The following is a 17,470-nucleotide window of genomic DNA, read 5'->3' as shown; positions in this document are numbered from 1 at the left end:
TTAGAAGGTGGGAGTACATACTCCTCCCCTTTCCTAGCTGAGTGAATGTGGTTAACTCCTTGATTATTGAATAAACATCCCAAGTACCTCCAGGGGATTTCTTTAAAGTGTGCCAGTTGTGGTGCAACCAATGGTCCCTCTTACAACGGATGATAGAGTGGAGCGAGTGGTTCAAGGTCCAGATCCTGTTACGGCCCGGGTTTTGCATGATCTTGTTGGTCAGTTGCAAGAATTAAGAATTAACATAATGAATAGGAACCAAAGAGAGCTGCGGCCAGCTTGGAGAGGCAGGGGACGAAGGCTACAAGGTAGATGCTACAATTGTGATGAAGAGGGTCACTATGCCCTTGATTGTCCTGAACCACCTGTTGAGATGTAGAGAGAAAGAGAGAGAGACGAGACAAGAGACACACCATATACGCTCCCAAAGACTGATTCATATTGAGGACAAGATACAAATATATAGGTGAGACCAAGTTGAGTAGAGTGAGCCATATATAGCTCCAACATATATATATATATATATATATAGGGTTGTTAACACCCCCACTCAAATAAAGGTCTCTAGCTTTGGATGAAAAAACCCTTGGGGAGTTCAAGGGAAAAACCCAAGCCCCTATACAATGTGAAATATGAACCAGTGGTGATGATGTGAAAGTGAATTGTGCATCTATGTACAAATATTCAAGTGACTTAGATATCACAAGGTGCAAATGTGGAGTGTGCATAGTGCATGGTACCTAAAAGATTACAATGTCATATGTACAAAGCTATTACAATAGAAAAGAAGCTAATCTAAAAAGAGTGAGGCCGAAGCAACTCCAAGCTCCGAGCGCAAGAGGATGAAACGTGACTCATTGAGGCCTTTGGTCAAAATGTCTGCAATCATCTGGTCACTTGGACAGTGTTCAACCATAATGGTTCCCTTGCGTACTTCATACCTGACATAATGATAATGGACAGCAATGTGCTTTGACTTATTATGTTGAACATAGTCTTTTGCAAGACTAATAGCACTTTGGTTGTCACACCGCAAGGGTGTGCTAGAAAGAGGAGAGTGACCAATATCAACCAGCATTTGTCGAAGCCAAATCAACTCACGAGCTGCAAGTGATGCCGCAACATATTCTGACTCAGTCGTAGAAACTGCAACACAACGTTGTTTCTTGCTGGTCCAAGAAACAAGACAACCATTTATAAAGAAGCAATTTCCACTAGTAGATCGCATAGATAAATGTGAGCTTGCCCAGTCTGCATCTGTGTAACCCAAAAGAGAAAGAGATTGCATAGAATCCGATGTGAGTTGTCGTCGATAGACTAAACCAAAATCTGTAGTGCCTTTCAAGTATTTCAATACACGCTTTGGAGCAGACCAATGCTTAAGAGAAGGACATGCAAGATGTTGTCCAAGATAGTTAGCAGCGAACAGAATATCAGGACGAGTGTTCATGCCAACAAACTGAAGACATCCAATCAAGTTAGCATAAGGTTGATTTGTGACAAGTTGACCGCCATTGTCAGAAGTATTCTTCGTAGAGCTCGCAAGACAAGGTGTGTTGGCTGAATGTGCAGATTCCATACCAAATTTTTGAATAGTATCTGCAATAAACTTTGACTGTCGAAGGAATAAAATACCTTTTGTACGGTTCCGTTGGATTTGAATGCCAAGACAAGAGTGAATCTCTCCAAGATCCACCATATCGAATGCAGAAGACAATAAATTTTTCACTTGCTGAAGAAATCCCAAATCATTGGAAACAAGGATGGTATCATCCACATAAAGAGCAAGAATCACAAAGTTGCTACCTTGGTGTTTTATGTATAAGTTGGGGTCTGAAGAGCAAGACATGAATCCTTTAGAGGTGAGAAAAAGATCAATTTTTTTATATCAGGCTCGTGAAGCTTGTTTGAGACCATATAGTGCCTTATGGAGTTGAGCAACAAGGCCTTCTTTACCTGGAATAACAAACCCTTCTGGTTGTTCCATATAAATTTCCTCTTCCAAGTCACCATTAAGAAAAGCAGTTCGCACATCCATTTGATGAGCTTCTAAATCAAATTGAACAGCAAATGCCAATAAAACTCGAACACTTGTAATGCGAACAACTGGTGAAAAGGTCTCTTGATAATCAACACCAGCTACTTGGGAGTAACCTTTTGCAACTAAACGCGCCTTGAACTTGTCAAAAGATCCATCTGCTTTTACTTTTGTTTTATACACCCACTTACATTTAATAGCTGTACGACCAGGAGGTAATTCAGTTAGTATCCATGTACCTTTAGAGATAAGAGAATCGTACTCTGCTTCCATAGCCTCTTTCCATTGATCCTTTTGTGGTGAAGAGATAGCTTCATCATAAGTAACGGGATCTTCAGAAGTAGAAAAAGCATTATCAGCAATATCGTCATCATAAACATGACATGAGCCATGTTCAAAATCAATAGGCAGATCAACAAAAATATCAATATCATCATTGGCAACATTTGGAATGGATGGTTGTGAGGAGGAAAGTTGCTCTATAGGAAGTGTTTCATCTTCTGAAAGAAATGGAAAAGCCTGAAGCAATGATTTAGTATCATCAGAATCATCCATGGACCATGAGCCTCCCATAAGCTGTTCGTTAAAAGTAGCATCACGATTCACAGTTACTTTCTTGGAGAAAGGGTCATAGAATTTGTAGCCTTTGGAAGTGTCAGAATATCCAATAAAAATAACTTTAAGACCAGGAGCATCAAGCTTTGTTTGTGTTTCTTTGGGAACATGAATATAAGCAATACATCCAAAGGTTCGAAAATGAGATACAGAAGGAATGTCACCTGTCCATGCTGTGATGGGTATCTTACCAGAGGGTGCAGTAGTAGGAAGATGATTCTGAATAAATGTTGCTGTCAAAGTAGCTTCAGCCCAGAAAACACGAGATAAGCCAGAATGAATCAGCATACATCTTACAGCATTGAGAATAGTGCGATTCTTTCGTTCAACAACACCATTCTGTTGAGGCGAATATGGAATAGTGTGTTCATGATGAATTCCAGTGTCAGCACAGTAACTCACAAACTCTCGAGAAACATATTCGCCTCCATTGTCACTACAAAGCTTCTTAAGGCGACGACCAGTTTGAAGTTCCGCAGCCTTATGGAATTGTTTGAAAACAGATAAGGCTTCAGATTTTTGTCTAAGTAGAAATACAGTCGTATACCTTGAGAAATCATCAATGAAAGTAATGAAGTAGCGATATTGTGATCTCGAAGAAGGTAGAGGTCCACATATATCAGTATGAACAAGATCCAAGATGTCATGAGAATGAGTTGTATTTGAAAGAGGAAAGGGTTTACGATTGTGTTTCCCAAGAGCACAAAAATCACAAATTCCCATATGGGGATGGGCTTTAAGATCCATGCCATGAACAAGATCACGACGTTGAAGATCAAGGAGTTTTGAGAAATCAGCATGAACAAAACGGTGATGCCATACTTTGCAATCATGATCACCTGGAGCAGTGACAATATTTGCTACAGCATCGTTGAGAGAGAGTTCAAATAAATTACCGTTTCGAGGAGCAGTGGCTATAGTCTGTCCATCTTTCTCAATTCGGCATTTGGTATAATCAAATCCAACAAACAGACCAAGATCAACAAGTCTAGCAACTGAAAGAAGATTACGTTGAAGATCTGGTACATGTAATACTCCTCGCAAAATTCAAGTGGAAGAAGATAAGGTACCAAGATATAAGTCTCCAATACCCTTTACTTGACAAGTAGTATCATCAGCAAGATAAACAACACGTTGAACTGGCAGTGGATGATAGTTATGGAGCCACTTAGACTGATATGTCATATTTCCTGTAGCACAAGAATCGACAATAAAAAGTGATCCATCACGTACATGAAGTATTCTGTCTGGAGCAACTGAACATAGGATGCAGCTTGTTTCTGGTACAATGTTGTTTCGATGTTCAGTAGCATATGCTCTATTCCGATCTGTGTCGAATCGACGCTTATAGCACATATGAGTGGGATGATCAGATCGTCCGCAATATTCACAAGAAGAAGAAGAAGAGTCTCTAGATAAACGTGGTTGTTTTGTGGTAATATTGTGTTCTTCATCATATTGACGTGCCCAACAATCATCTTCAGTATGGCCATTTCTGTTGCAGTAAGAACATTGCTTATTAGGAAATTTGAGACGAGAGAAAATATTACCGCGACGGCCACCTCTGCGGTTTCCTCGTTGAAATGGACGCCTTCGAGCATAAAAAGCACGTTCCATCTGTTGTGACTCAGTCTCCTCTTGTGAAATCATAGCTGTATCGTGACCAGCATTCCGACGTTCTTGACGTTGAGAGTATTCAATTAAAGACATGCAAGCTTGGTCGAAATCAAGACCATCTTTATTAGAGAGAATAGTAACAATGTTATCATAAGAAGAGTCCTTCACCGTATCAAGGAGAAGTGTAATCAGTTGCTTTCGTGGAACAGGATCCCCGGCAACAGTAAGTTGATTAATAATAGATTTGAAAGACTCAATATGTCCCGTCATGGCAGTACCAACTTCATATTGTAACTTGTTAAGCAACCCTCTCAAATAAAGTATTTCTGTAACAGATTTCTTCTGAAAGTTTGCAATAAGGTACTTCCATACGTCATGGGAAGTAGGCAGTTCATACATATCAAGCAAAAGGGAATCAGTAAGAGCAGAAAGAATATACCGACGAGCTGCTTTATCACGTCGTTGCCAATCCGTATAGGCAACATTCCAATCTTCAAATATAGGTCCTTCAGTGATAAGCACGTTATCATTATCCGTATCAACAGGCTGAGGCGGACAAACACGATTTCCAAGAACAACATCGGAGAGTTCATCGCCTTCAAGAATTAACAACATCTTTGCTTTCCAGCCTGGAAATCCTTGACCTTGGAAAGGAGGAACAGAACGTTGGCCAGAAGGAAAGCCGTTGACGAGAATATTCATAGCCATATCTTTTTGCGAGAAGACGTATAAGATAAGATCGCAGAATCTGCACACCATATATGGTGAAGGCCGCAATTGAGAATGAGAGAGATATGAGTACTGCGTTCTGTCAACGATAAACGTAAGAAGGATGCTCAAGGAACGTCCAAAGATGTGAGAGACGTCACCCAAAAAAGACAGGGTAAAGGAGACGTTAATAATAAACGAGTCCTCAAAATAGAGTGGCGTGAGACGCAAGATTGACGGCCACAATACGAATAGCAAAAAGCTAAATCTTCTCGAAAAAGTTAACGCCAAAATAAGAAAAACGATCGCGGACGCTTCACGAAGAAGTAGGACGACGAAAGCTGCGTCAAGCTCTATTGCAGTAAAAACAGCATAACTTTCTGTTGCGAACTCCGATTGACGCAAACCTAGAACTCAAATCGAAGAGCTCGAGGAGACGAAGAGCCCGTTTCTCCAAATTTTGAGCAGAACAGCAAGAAAAATTGAGATGAAGTTCAGGGTGTCATTAACAAGAAAACGTAATCAATGATTACATTGATTATAAATAAACGCCACATAAAACACTAATCATATTCTTCTTAACACAAAACAACCACAGTTAACAAGAATCAACGCTCAAAAATAAAATTTGTAACAATTTTGAATCTTACATGCGAATCGCATACACATACTGTTGTCACCATGAATTGAATCGGCGCGTGATCGTTACCGCTCTGATACCATGTTGAGATGTAGAGAGAAAGAGAGAGAGAGACGAGACAAGAGACACACCATATACGCTCCCAAAGACTGATTCATATTGAGGACAAGATACAAATATATAGGTGAGACCAAGTTCAGTAGAGTGAGCCATATATAGCTCCAACATATATATATATATATATATAGGGTTGTTAACACTAGAATGATAACCTAACAGGACATAAAAGTGTCCTTTCAGGGTTTTAGGAAAAAATTCCAAAACCATAGTAGATCCACTCCTTTTGAAAAATCCTTTCATGAGCTTATAGTTCAGTAACTACTACATATGGAAAAAATGAGAAACTTGTAAATTTTCTCATCCGTTGGTCACTACAAGTCTCCAAAGTTGATGGACCAGTGCATTTTGCCCAAAACAGCAATTTCTTACAATTGATTGCATATAAATAAGAGTGGGGATTTTTGTAGGACATAAGATAAAATTCCCCGTTAACTTCAATGGGTTAGTGACCAAAACATAGGGTTGCTTTTACCTCACTAATTTGTTTTTGGGCAAAAAAATAGGTACAAAAAAGTTGCATTTTTGCCATTCTTCGGACCTATCATTAAAGTTTCTATAGTCACGCTCAATATAGATACTATATACATGTTTTCTTAGTTCCCTTTGGGCCTTTGGATTCAAAAGGAGCCATGGAGCATGTCAAAAGGATAATGGATCTCTTACGGTTGGAACCTTGGGGGTAATGATAAAGTGTTAAATACAACAAACATGAAAAAACTGGGTTTAGCATTATGACCTCTAGAAACCCATAGAAACTACTCAATATCTAGCCAAGTTTGTACTCTATGATTAGATATGGTTACTACCTACAAAATACACACAATTGGCCTAAGAAACTAGCAATATTGAGAAAGTTATACTTGCTACTCTAAAATGTATCGTATTCTTCAGCAATCAAAAAACTCAACCATCATCATATACTATGCTATATAGTATATTAGGTCCCCCAAAACTCAAGGAAGATTAGCTTTATGTTATACATTACACTTACATAATCAAAATTGAATTTGGATATCAAGAAAGCCCCAAAAAATCATAAAAGTGGTAATTTTGGCCAAAAAACAGGATTATGCAATTCTTGTAAATTGGTCATAACTTTCAATTTTAACACTTAGCTCTCTCTACAAGCATCAAAACATGTTGAGAACTATGAAGGCCTAACCTCTAGCGATCTAAACCTCACAAACATGAATTTTAGAGTGGTATAGCTGCTAAAAATTGAAAAAAAGCCAAAAACAGGACCCGTTTTTTTCACACAGTTTAGGTTCAAAAATGTTGTGCAAGAGTAAGGTTAATGGTGAGATCAATACTCCAAAAAAAATGCTAACTTTTTTTCAGCTCATAAGGCAACTTTGTGGATATATGGTACCTAGAAATTCATTTTCATACTCTTCAAATAATTCAACCAAAATGGTCACTTAACACGACACAAAAGTGTCCAAGGACATAAAAGTGTCCTGTTACCCTTCTAGTGTTAAAGAACCTTGAAAGGGCATATTATAAAACAAGATTGATGTAGCTGCTTTGAACATTGTAAAGTACATTTGAAATATTTTAATATAGCGGTGGGTGTATATAGATCTATGGGTTTTTCCTTTGAGCCCCCAAGGGATTTTCATCACAGGTAGGGACCTTCATTTAAGTAGGGGTGTTGAGCTATATATAGTATCTCTACATAAAGCACCTTGGTCCCCTCTATATAAACTCATCTCATTTGATCAATTGACACACTTTTTGGGGTTCTCCATCTCACGTCTCGTCTTGGTCTCCGCTCAACTTCTCTCTCGGCTTTGCTCGTCTACATGTTGTTTCTCCCTCTAGTTCAATGGAATATAGTTTCATGTTATATTCAACTAAAGAATGTATACCTCCTACAACACATAATCTGGGTTAGGGTCATTTTAGCACATTGAAACATGCATGCAGACCGAGTATCATATAAAAAATTAATGAAGCATGCACACTTTCACCAAGTGGAAACTTTTACCACACTTACCAAAACACAGTTTTTTTGAAGCCAACAGCGTAGTTGATTACATTCGCACATGCATGCATGGAAGATGCATTCAAACATGCATGCATCTAAAACAAGTGAAAAAAAGTAACATTAGGGATATTCAATGTTCAACTCTTTGCCTCCTCATGGAGTTGCTTGCACCCTCTTCATCGAAAAGGGCAAATGCTTCCATGGACACAATCTTCTTAGCACTTGTCCTTGTCTTCGTCATGCTTTTATCTTCCACATCCATGCTAGGTTTCATTGTCTCATTCATACTCGAAAGGGATTTCATCTCACTATCCTTCCCCTTTGGTTTTGGTTTGGGACCAGATGAGCAGACTTACGTAATGGGGTCGTCATGGAACGACGCTATCACCTCCTTTAAAGGAAAGAGAATGAGCACAACTAGAGTAGAGCACTATCAGAGCGAGAGTTCCACCTACCACATGAATAGAGAAATCTACCGTTCATAGAGTGATTGCAAGCAAGCTCAACAGAAACCTTTTTAAAATGGCACTACTTGACTCTCTCCCACAAGTTGAAACATTCTCCACTTCCAAAAAATAATGAGCCCATCACCTTACAGTTGTTTTACACATATGGTCACACTTTAAAAATTTCTTCATTTGGCTTCAATATTAAAAAGTATAACGTTTTGCAACCACTGGACTCCCTCTAAAAGTCCAAATATTGCAACTGCATCTAGCTCTTAGTAAAACATTTAAAAATTAAGATTGATCTAACTCATTGAAAATGTTACAAAATAACAAGGGATATTTTTTTAAAAGGCATAGTGTTCAAACACCTCAGTGCATCACCAGGGGTGCACTACAAGAGGTTGTGTGCACTTGTGATGTTGTTAGCGACGGAAATACATTGGGTTTTTATACTCCCCGGCATCGCTAAAAGCGTTGCTAACAGCGTCAATACGAGAACGTCGCTATAACCATCGCTATATAGCGACGCCTATAGTGACGATCATAGCAACGTTTACAGGCCACCTATAGCGACGATGCAGAGCCTTATATAGTGATGCTCATTGCAACACCTGAGAGATTTTTTTTTTTTGGTGAAATGCCCTGCCCCCATCAACCATATTGAATGTTTCAATAATTGAGTAAACCTAAATGAATCCAAGATAAGCCCAGATTCACCTTTGAAAGAAAGTGCAAGCTTAGATATAGACCCAAGGTGACTAGTCACCCACAAGACAATATAACCATTAACTCCATCATCCATAGTATTGTTTGTAGAATAAGATACGAAACTGACAAAAGTAAATTGCTGAAACTAAATCAATGACAATTGTACACATCATAGGCAAAATCACTTGATAGTTAAACTTTGCAAATTTAATAGTTACAACACCATTGTCATTATTGAAAAAATATACATGGTTTTCTAATAGTTACAAAAAGACGTATAAACATCATGTCATGATACATGTGCTATGACAAAAGGAAAGTAATGCTATCTAGCTACGGCTAGACGGACATCGTCTAATCAGACATCTCATCGCATCCATGCGTATCTGTCGGATTCTGCAAAAAAAAACAATAAGACAGCTTTCTATAAGTATAAATATATAATTATAAAACAATACAACAAATAGAAAAGAGTAAACCCTATAACTAACCATGCTGCCGCGAGAACTCAGAATGTCCATCAGGGCGTTTAAGCCCTTCCTGACTGCGTACTCGCACTCGTCCTGTCATCGACCACTGTCAATACATAAAAAGAACCCAGTATGTTAGAATTTAAAAACCCCTACACCCTAAACTATCAAACCTAAAGAGCAATGCGAAAACACTTATAAAATCGGCCTCAAATGATACCCACCCGTCTCTCCCACAAGTTGAAACATTCTCCACTCCAGAAAATAATGAGCAATGCAAAAACACTTATAAAATCGGCCTCAAATGATACCCACCCGTCTTTCCCACAAGTTGAAACATTCTCCACTCCAGAAAATAATGAGCCCATCATGTTACAGTTGTTTTACACATATGGTCACACTTTAAAAATTTCTTCATTCGGCTTCAATTTTAAAAAGTATAACGTTGTGCAACCACTAGATTCCCTCCAAAATTCCAAAGGCTATGTGGCTAAGTAACAGTCAGGGTGGAATACAAAAGGGTCCTTTTTGTTACCACAAATCTTGCTTTTAGCCTTGTCCAAATATTTGGAACTGCATCTGGCTCTTAGTGAAACATTTAAAAATTAAGATTGATCTCTCTCATTGAAAATGTGTCAAAATAACAAGGGATATTTTTTAAAAAGGCATAGTGTTCAGACACCTCAGTGCATCACTAGGGGTGGACATATTAGACATACAAACATTTGACCTCAATCTAGTTGGAACCTAAACAAGATCAATAGTAAGATTAGAAGGTGGGAGTACATACTCCTCCCCTTTCCTAGCTGAGTGATTGTGGTTAACTCCTTGATTATTGAATAAATATTCTTCGTGTCCTCTATCTTGAAAATGGACAAACACAATTGGAAAGAATTTTTAAAGCCCATTAAACGATCAAAATATTATTTGTCTCGTCTATCTTAAACATGACCGAATGCAATTGGTCCACTATTGAAAATAATTTATAAAACCCATCAAACCATTCCTATCAAGAAACAACACAAACAACACAACTCCATGGTATTGGGGGAAATGGAAATGGGTGGTGAGAACCAAGGTGGCATTGGAATCCTACACCTAATGCTATACATAAAATATTTTCTAAAACCCATGAAACCATTCCTATCAAGAAACAACACAAACAACACAACTCCATGGTAGTGGGGGAAATGGAAATGGGTGGTGAGAACCGAGGTGGCATTGGAATCTTACACCTAATGCTATACATAAAAGCCTTCTGTGCAAACCAGGAAGTATCCTTTACACATGATGGGTCGGATTGGGCATCCATGGCTTGGGATATGCTTGACAAAGTAGAGATTACTTTACAAGAAGGCCCATGGAAGGAGTCTATCGTGCATGGAAAAATGGTTGCTTCAAGGTGGAATTCTTTAAAAGTTGGAGATCGATAAAGTGGGTGAGATATTAATAAAGTGGCAACAAAGTGGCATCATCATTACAGGGGGAGACCTTTAGATACGTCAAGTGCTCCATCTTTCACTGGTCTCCTTAGCTGTCCAACCTAGGAACATGTTAGGTTTTGGATAAAAGTTTCCATAAATATGAATAACGAAGGAATATCAAAGGTGGCATGTTCATGGGACAACGACAACTTTTGTTGGAAGGATGTGGACCAATGGGTGGTGCAACATAATTTGAATCTAAATGAAAGGCTATTGTATTGAAAGCAGGGTTTGTTTGTACGAAAAAAGGACGAATCCTTTCCCCCTTATTGGTACCAATGAAATAGTGGGGACCTTAAGCTTGTAGTTTGTGTCAAAACTTGTCCAAATTTGTAATTTAAGGTTCTTCTTTCAAAGATGTATGCAATAATATATAGTATTGTAATATTTTCTTTTGGGACTTTGACAAATTGCATTCCAACTATTTTTCAAAGGTATGATATCAACGACACTCAATTTTGTTCCACTAAACCCTATTTTCAGCCATTGAGCAATAGAGTCTCAGAAGTAATGTTCAATTCCCAATACCTTTCGTTCCGATGAAGCTCAACCGGTAAGCTTGGCTTTGGTCAAGGACATAACTTTTGCACTACCAAAAACACTAGGAACTTATAAGAAGCTTATTTGCAAAGCAGATTGGATCACTCCCCTCATGAAATTCAATAGGGTAGAAAATAATAAGATTAATCCTTTTCCAAGGTATTCACTAGGTTACCTTATGGTATCATGTGAGTGTACAATAAGGGGGTTTTGAAAGAGAAGAATGCAAATTTTACAAAGGGATAAAAGAAGGCAATTTATGTGCACGCAAGTGACATCTCCGTATTACTACAAGAGAGTTCCCCCTCATCACTATATCACACGGGCATGGTCAAATGGGATCAATGGTGGAGGAGGAAAAGGCGGGGTGCGTCAATCATGGACCGTCAGATCTGAGGTTGCCCCGAATTAACCAGTTTGTCCGAATTTACAATTTTGCCCCGAATTTACTAATCGGCCTAGATTTACAATATGACATACTCGAATCTCCTATATTTCAACGTACGCATGAGGGTGTAGTGGTTCATGCACATGACTCGTGGTGGGGAGGTTGAAGGTTCAAGACATGGGGTGCGGATCGACCCGAATTTACAAGCCTACCCGAATTTACTTTTCTCCCTGAATTTACCAAATGCGCATCTGCCGGCCTAGATCACCTCAATCGTCGATCCCATTTGAGATGCCTGGGCGAGATAGTGTGGAGAGTCCCCCATGAATGCTTTGAGATAAATGCCCTATTGGATAATGTAGCTAAAACTTGCTTAGATGATCTTCCGTGTCAAGTGTATGTAAGCAGGCTGGTGCATAGACTAATGCTCAATAGAAATCATTGTGTACGTAAGCAGGCTGGTGCCTAGACCAATGCTCAATAAAAATCATTTTAGCAACCCAAGCGTGTATTTTGTATGGATGTTGAGTAAATGCCGATTTTTACGGTAGAATTGTCTAAATTTTGTTGTATTTCTCTAGGCCCAGTGCGACAAAACTGGAAGAGTGCCCTTAATTTTGTCCGCAAAACGGGAATGGCTTCAAATTTTGTCCGCAGAACGGGAAGAGGTGCCCTTAATTTGTTGGGTTAGGGAAAATGCTTTTGTCAAGCTCTACATCACGCTTTTCTTTCCATTACTTTATGTCAAGTGGGGGGTACTGCAGTACAATCACGCGGAGAAATGCCACGTTGTGATGCTACAGCAATCGATCACGTACATTGATTGTAGTTGCAAGCGCCGTGCAAGGGCTGCCCCCAGCCCGGGCCCTTAAAATGCCTGCTGCGGCCTTCCCTTTTCATCGTAAGACAGCGTCGACGTCCAGCTCCTCTTCCTACTTTGAAGTAGCGCAAGCTTGCAAGCAGCAGCATGGCGGTATTATCGTATAAATCTAGCTAGGCCGGGTTGTGTGTCTGTGTGTGTGTGTGTGTGTGTGTGTGTGTGAGAGAGAGAGAGAGAGAGAGAGAGAGAGAGAGAGAGAGAGTATGATCATCAACTTATAATGACCGATGATATTATACTGGTGCAGGCGACGTCGAAGCCCGCCGTTGTGGGTCCGTGGGGAGCCCCGGGTGGCAAAGCGTTCGACGATGGATGGAGCACCGGCGGGATAACGCGTGTGACCCTCTATTATATGCCTGACTATCTCCGAGGTCTGGAGGTGGTGTATGCGAATGGAACGACGACTATGCACGGGGGACGTGTCGGCACCTCGATGACCATTCAAGTAACTAGTACTGCATTTATTTGTCAGTGTTGTTGTTGCTGTTGGTTGGTTGACTGAATCATATCATATTTCAGCCTGGAGCAAATGAGGCGATAGCTAGTGCTACTGTCTCAATCGGCAAGAATGCCCACTTCAACAACAACTACGGCGTCGTAGCTCTGGGCTTCAACACCGCCACCAGCAACACTATTGCCCCGCCTGGCAACCCCACCGCCAATGACGTACTTTCATTCGCCCCACGCATCTTGGGCTTCTTTGGGCGTGCGAGCTCTGGTGCCATAGACCAGTTGGGCTTTTACCTCTCTAACGAAACCCACGCCTAGCTTATAGGCTTCCCTCAAGCACACAACAATAATATATAATAATGAGACCTTGGTCGAGTTGTGGGTCGTACAACTCTTGATTAAAGAAGTGCTTCTGTTCATGTCACCAGAGTCTAGCCCTGTAGATGCCTTTCTTTCTTGTTTGTTGCAAATTTTCATGTCCTAGCCCTGTAGATGACTCTATAAGTTCATGCATCCGTTACCTTTATCTTTTAAGTATGCGTTTCGGCTTAATATCGTACCGTTTTCAATTTCAAAAATGTCGGTTGAGGGCAAGGGAAAAAGGACAAATTTCTCCCCAAAATAGAGAAAATTATTGTAAATCCTAAAAAAGTAACCTAATTTTGTAAAATTTGCTCTTGGAAAATATAAGGAAACGAATTTTGTATGTTTGGAAAAACGATTTTTTCCGAACAATGCTCAGAGGTGGCTTTGATTCGGCATTCGAAGTTTCATTAGCCCTATCCTCATACCTGTTCGGGCATTGACTTTGCATGTAAGCGATGATCGAGGTCTTGAGGAAGCCTCTCTTTGTAACAACAGCCTAAAGTTCGTTCTAGTGCCATGTCTTGGAAACTAGTGCATGCCTTTCGTGAGGGATTCACTCTTTGTAAAAAGGGACTTGCCACTTGTAGGCAAAAAGTCTTAGAAAAACCTCTATCTACAATTAGTTTATTTTAATATACCTTGATTGGATAATCTTTATTCCTAAGGAAGTACTCATCAGATTATTCTCGATGAGAATCTCATTTGTATGAAAAGGGTTTATGTTTTGTAATATCGAAAATTGAATTTGAAGTGGCATCAGATGAGAGTAACAAAAATTATGCGAGCAATGTTAACCTCTAATGGTTTCATCAAAATCTCTCTCTCTATATATGTGAATGGCATTTTTTATTTAAGGATATCCTAACAAAGAAGACATGTTTCTCTCATTTCATCTCTATCTCTTCTCCTTCTCCTTCTCCCCTCTCCCTTCCCCTTGAGTAGGACTTATCCCCCTCCCCGCCCCCCCCAATCCATCTCCTTAAAATTCTAGAAGGGGAATTATCGGGGGTCCATCCGTAGCTTATAAGCTTATCTCCTGCTCATGGAGGGAGGCAAAGCGGTCTCCTTTGGTGCATGGCACCAGACAAAGGTGTTTAGGCCTATCGCATCTCCCAATATCGTTCACTTGTGTTGCATTCTAGGCCTAGAGATCAACCCTTCCCCTTTTTTTGTCAACTTCCTCTAAGGCGCTCTTGAGAAGGTCGAGGGGTTTGTATCGGACAATGCTTGGATTATAGAACTCACGGCCTTAATAACATTGAGTGTAGGTGCACAAAACGTCTTTATAATGGCATGGCCGCTTCCTAGGCACACCTCGTATGCCTTCTTTGATCTAGTGAAACCCGTAGTCCCAAAGAAAGACAGTGATATTGCCCAAGTTGTTTCCTGGCGAGCTATGTTTTTACAACCACCATATGTACCCCAACTCTAAAGGATATGCCGACAAACCAGTTTCTCCCTTTAGAATAGAGTTGGAAAGATAAAAGTGAGATCAAGTATAGCTTTGTTTGCCTCCATAGGCTCGATTCTTCTTTGATTGAGATATCTATACAATATGTATGGCAGAAGAAGTTTCGGGCTATGCGTTGCAATTTCCTTGATCTATATTCTTTCCCTTAAGTTTGGGCATCCTAAAGTGGTTTTATTATTGCCTACCTGCAATCACACATTGGTATAAAGTGGGTCTTGCTGACTCCCATAATGAAGGTGATTTGCTCAATGCTATTATTTCTATGCCTACTCCACTGGAGTTTGAATATTGAGCCATTAACCAATGCACATTGAAGTTTGCACCATTAAAGCTATGGCCTGTTGGACTTTGTACCCTATCTCCCTCCATTCCTTGTAAGACTCAACCTTTCCACATGTAGGTGCAAAAGTCTCTCTCTCTCTCTCTCTCTCTCTCTCTCTCTCTCACACACACACACACACACACACACACACACACACAAAGCCTATGATAGTGACAACATGGCAAGGTGGCAAACAATGATAGTACTTTCTAGATGGCAAGGTGGCAAACAATGATACTACTTTCTAGATAGGTACTCTTTAGTGACACCTAAAATAGGAGATGGCTCATATTGTACCCATGGACTATGGCATGGCAAGGTTGCACTACATAGATAGTAAGTAGAGGGGAGCACCTAATTAGGACCAAGGGCCTCAAAAGTAGCATGACTGTATTTCTTTCATAGTCAACACAAGAGTGCATTTATACAATCTCTCTTGTCATTCATTAATACAACCATGTCGTCCTTTATGAGAGCTACCTGTTACCATATACATGTGGTAGTGATGTGTGTGAACACACTAGGACCGCCGGGGCATTTTTTCCCTCTTTAGGAGGTTTTTTCCCCCGTGCATTGTATATACGCCCATCACTCTAGGGCTATCTATCTTTCCATTGCACACTAAGTAACACACTCTCTATTGTGTGCCTTGAGCTCCCTTCGTCTTCTCCAAGCTGTGTGTGTTTCTCTGCAACCCTAATTCCAACAATTGGTATCAGAGCAGGTCACGTCTTCCCGGGCTTAGTCGCCAGCTGCTCCAGCACACGCCTGCTCACTTTCTCCGATTTCAGTGAGCTTTGGCGAGCGTTCGCAGGTCGACAAATATTTTGGGAAAGCTTGAAGAGCTTGGTCTGCTCAGAATTTTGATTTGGGCTCATTTCGGCCTCCGTTTCCACTACGGGCAGTACTGCACATGCTAATTCGTCATTTTGTGCAGATTTTCTGTCAGTGCCGTTTTCTGCATAACAGGTGCCTTATAGTCTTCTACGGTTTGTGCTATATAGCACAAGTTGTTCCCGCTCCATTTCTCCTATTTTCGGGCAGTTTTCACATCAGGTGCAGCATTTACCATGGCTGACAACAACAACACAGATGTGTTCAAGATGTTTGCTGCTGAGGACAGGTTGGATGGGGACAACTACCCTATGTGGGCTTATATGATGCAACATGTTCTTGTGTCAAAAGGTGTCTGGAAGATTGTGCAGGGCATTGATGTACGTCCTGGTTCTGAAGATGTAGGCGATATTGAGGATGTTGCAGGTCTTGCTGCAAGGATTGCAGCTGTTAGAGTTGTTTTGCCTACGGTAGAACAAGCTCGTTGGGATGTTAAGGATGCGCAGGCTCATGCATTGATTGCGTTGTCTGTGAAGCGCACCATTATTCCTCACATCCGTTCAGCAAAATCTGCAAAACAGGCTTGGGATATTCTAGCAGGTCTTTATGCAAGCCGCAATGAGGCTAAAATTGCTTTGCTGCGTAAAGAGCTAGAGTCGAAGATTATGCATGAGGAAGATGATATGGACACTTTCCTTGCTAGTGTCAAGGATATCAATGAGCAACTCATTTCTGCAGGTGAAGTCATTTCTGACAGTTCCCTTGTGCAGACTGTTCTTGATGCCTTACCAGATTCCTACCTGACTTTTGCTAGTACTTGGAGACTGATGACCCAAGGAAATCCTGAAGTTGTCAAGTTTGATGCATTATGCACATTGCTGTTGCAAGAGTCACTTTCTAGAAAAAAACAGGACTAGGCAGCGTGCAGTTGAACAGGCTTTTATTGCTTCTCAAAGAAAGGGTGGTAACAGTAATGCAGCCACTTCTTATGGTTCTGCTGCGAGTGGCAAAAATTCTATTCCTAATGCTTCTGCTGGCAGCACTTCGTCTGGCAATTCTGGTGATAAGGGCAAAAAGAAGATGCGTTGCCATTATTGTAAAGCCAATGATCACTTGATCAAGTCGTGTCCTAAGTTGAAGGCCAAAGAGGCTAAGAAGAAAGAGGGTGGTTCCACTGCAAATGCTGGGTCCACTACAAATGCAGCCATTGTTGAGTCTTCTGTGAAAGGAGATTGTGATGCTGATGTTGATGCAGAATGGGCTTTTAGCGCAGAGTGCACTTACAATCCTGCTGTCCATGATGCATGCTTGTCAGTTGCTGCAGATTCACATGTGTGGTATTTCGACAGTGGTGCTACAAAGCACATTACCTCACATCGTGAA

The 17,470-nt window shown here is 40.4% G+C and overlaps 1 protein-coding gene across 1 annotated transcript; it reads left to right on the top strand.

Annotated features, from left to right (window-relative positions):
- Positions 1-12,637: 12,637 nt before the first annotated feature.
- On the top strand, positions 12,638-13,412 carry LOC147440945 (uncharacterized). Its single transcript, XM_086483360.1, has 3 exons — positions 12,638-12,745; positions 12,892-13,089; positions 13,164-13,412. Exons 1-3 carry the CDS (start codon positions 12,638-12,640, stop codon positions 13,410-13,412), a joined length of 555 nt encoding a protein of 184 aa, XP_086339486.1.
- The last annotated feature ends 4,058 nt before the right edge of the window (positions 13,413-17,470 follow it).

Source organism: Adiantum capillus-veneris, chromosome 15 (genome assembly GCF_014529385.1).
Source record: "Adiantum capillus-veneris isolate H3 chromosome 15, ASM1452938v2, whole genome shotgun sequence".
In the NCBI taxonomy this organism is placed as follows: domain Eukaryota; kingdom Viridiplantae; phylum Streptophyta; class Polypodiopsida; order Polypodiales; family Pteridaceae; genus Adiantum; species Adiantum capillus-veneris.
Note: the sequence above shows the minus strand (reverse complement) of the source record. Positions and strands in the feature narration are given on the sequence as shown.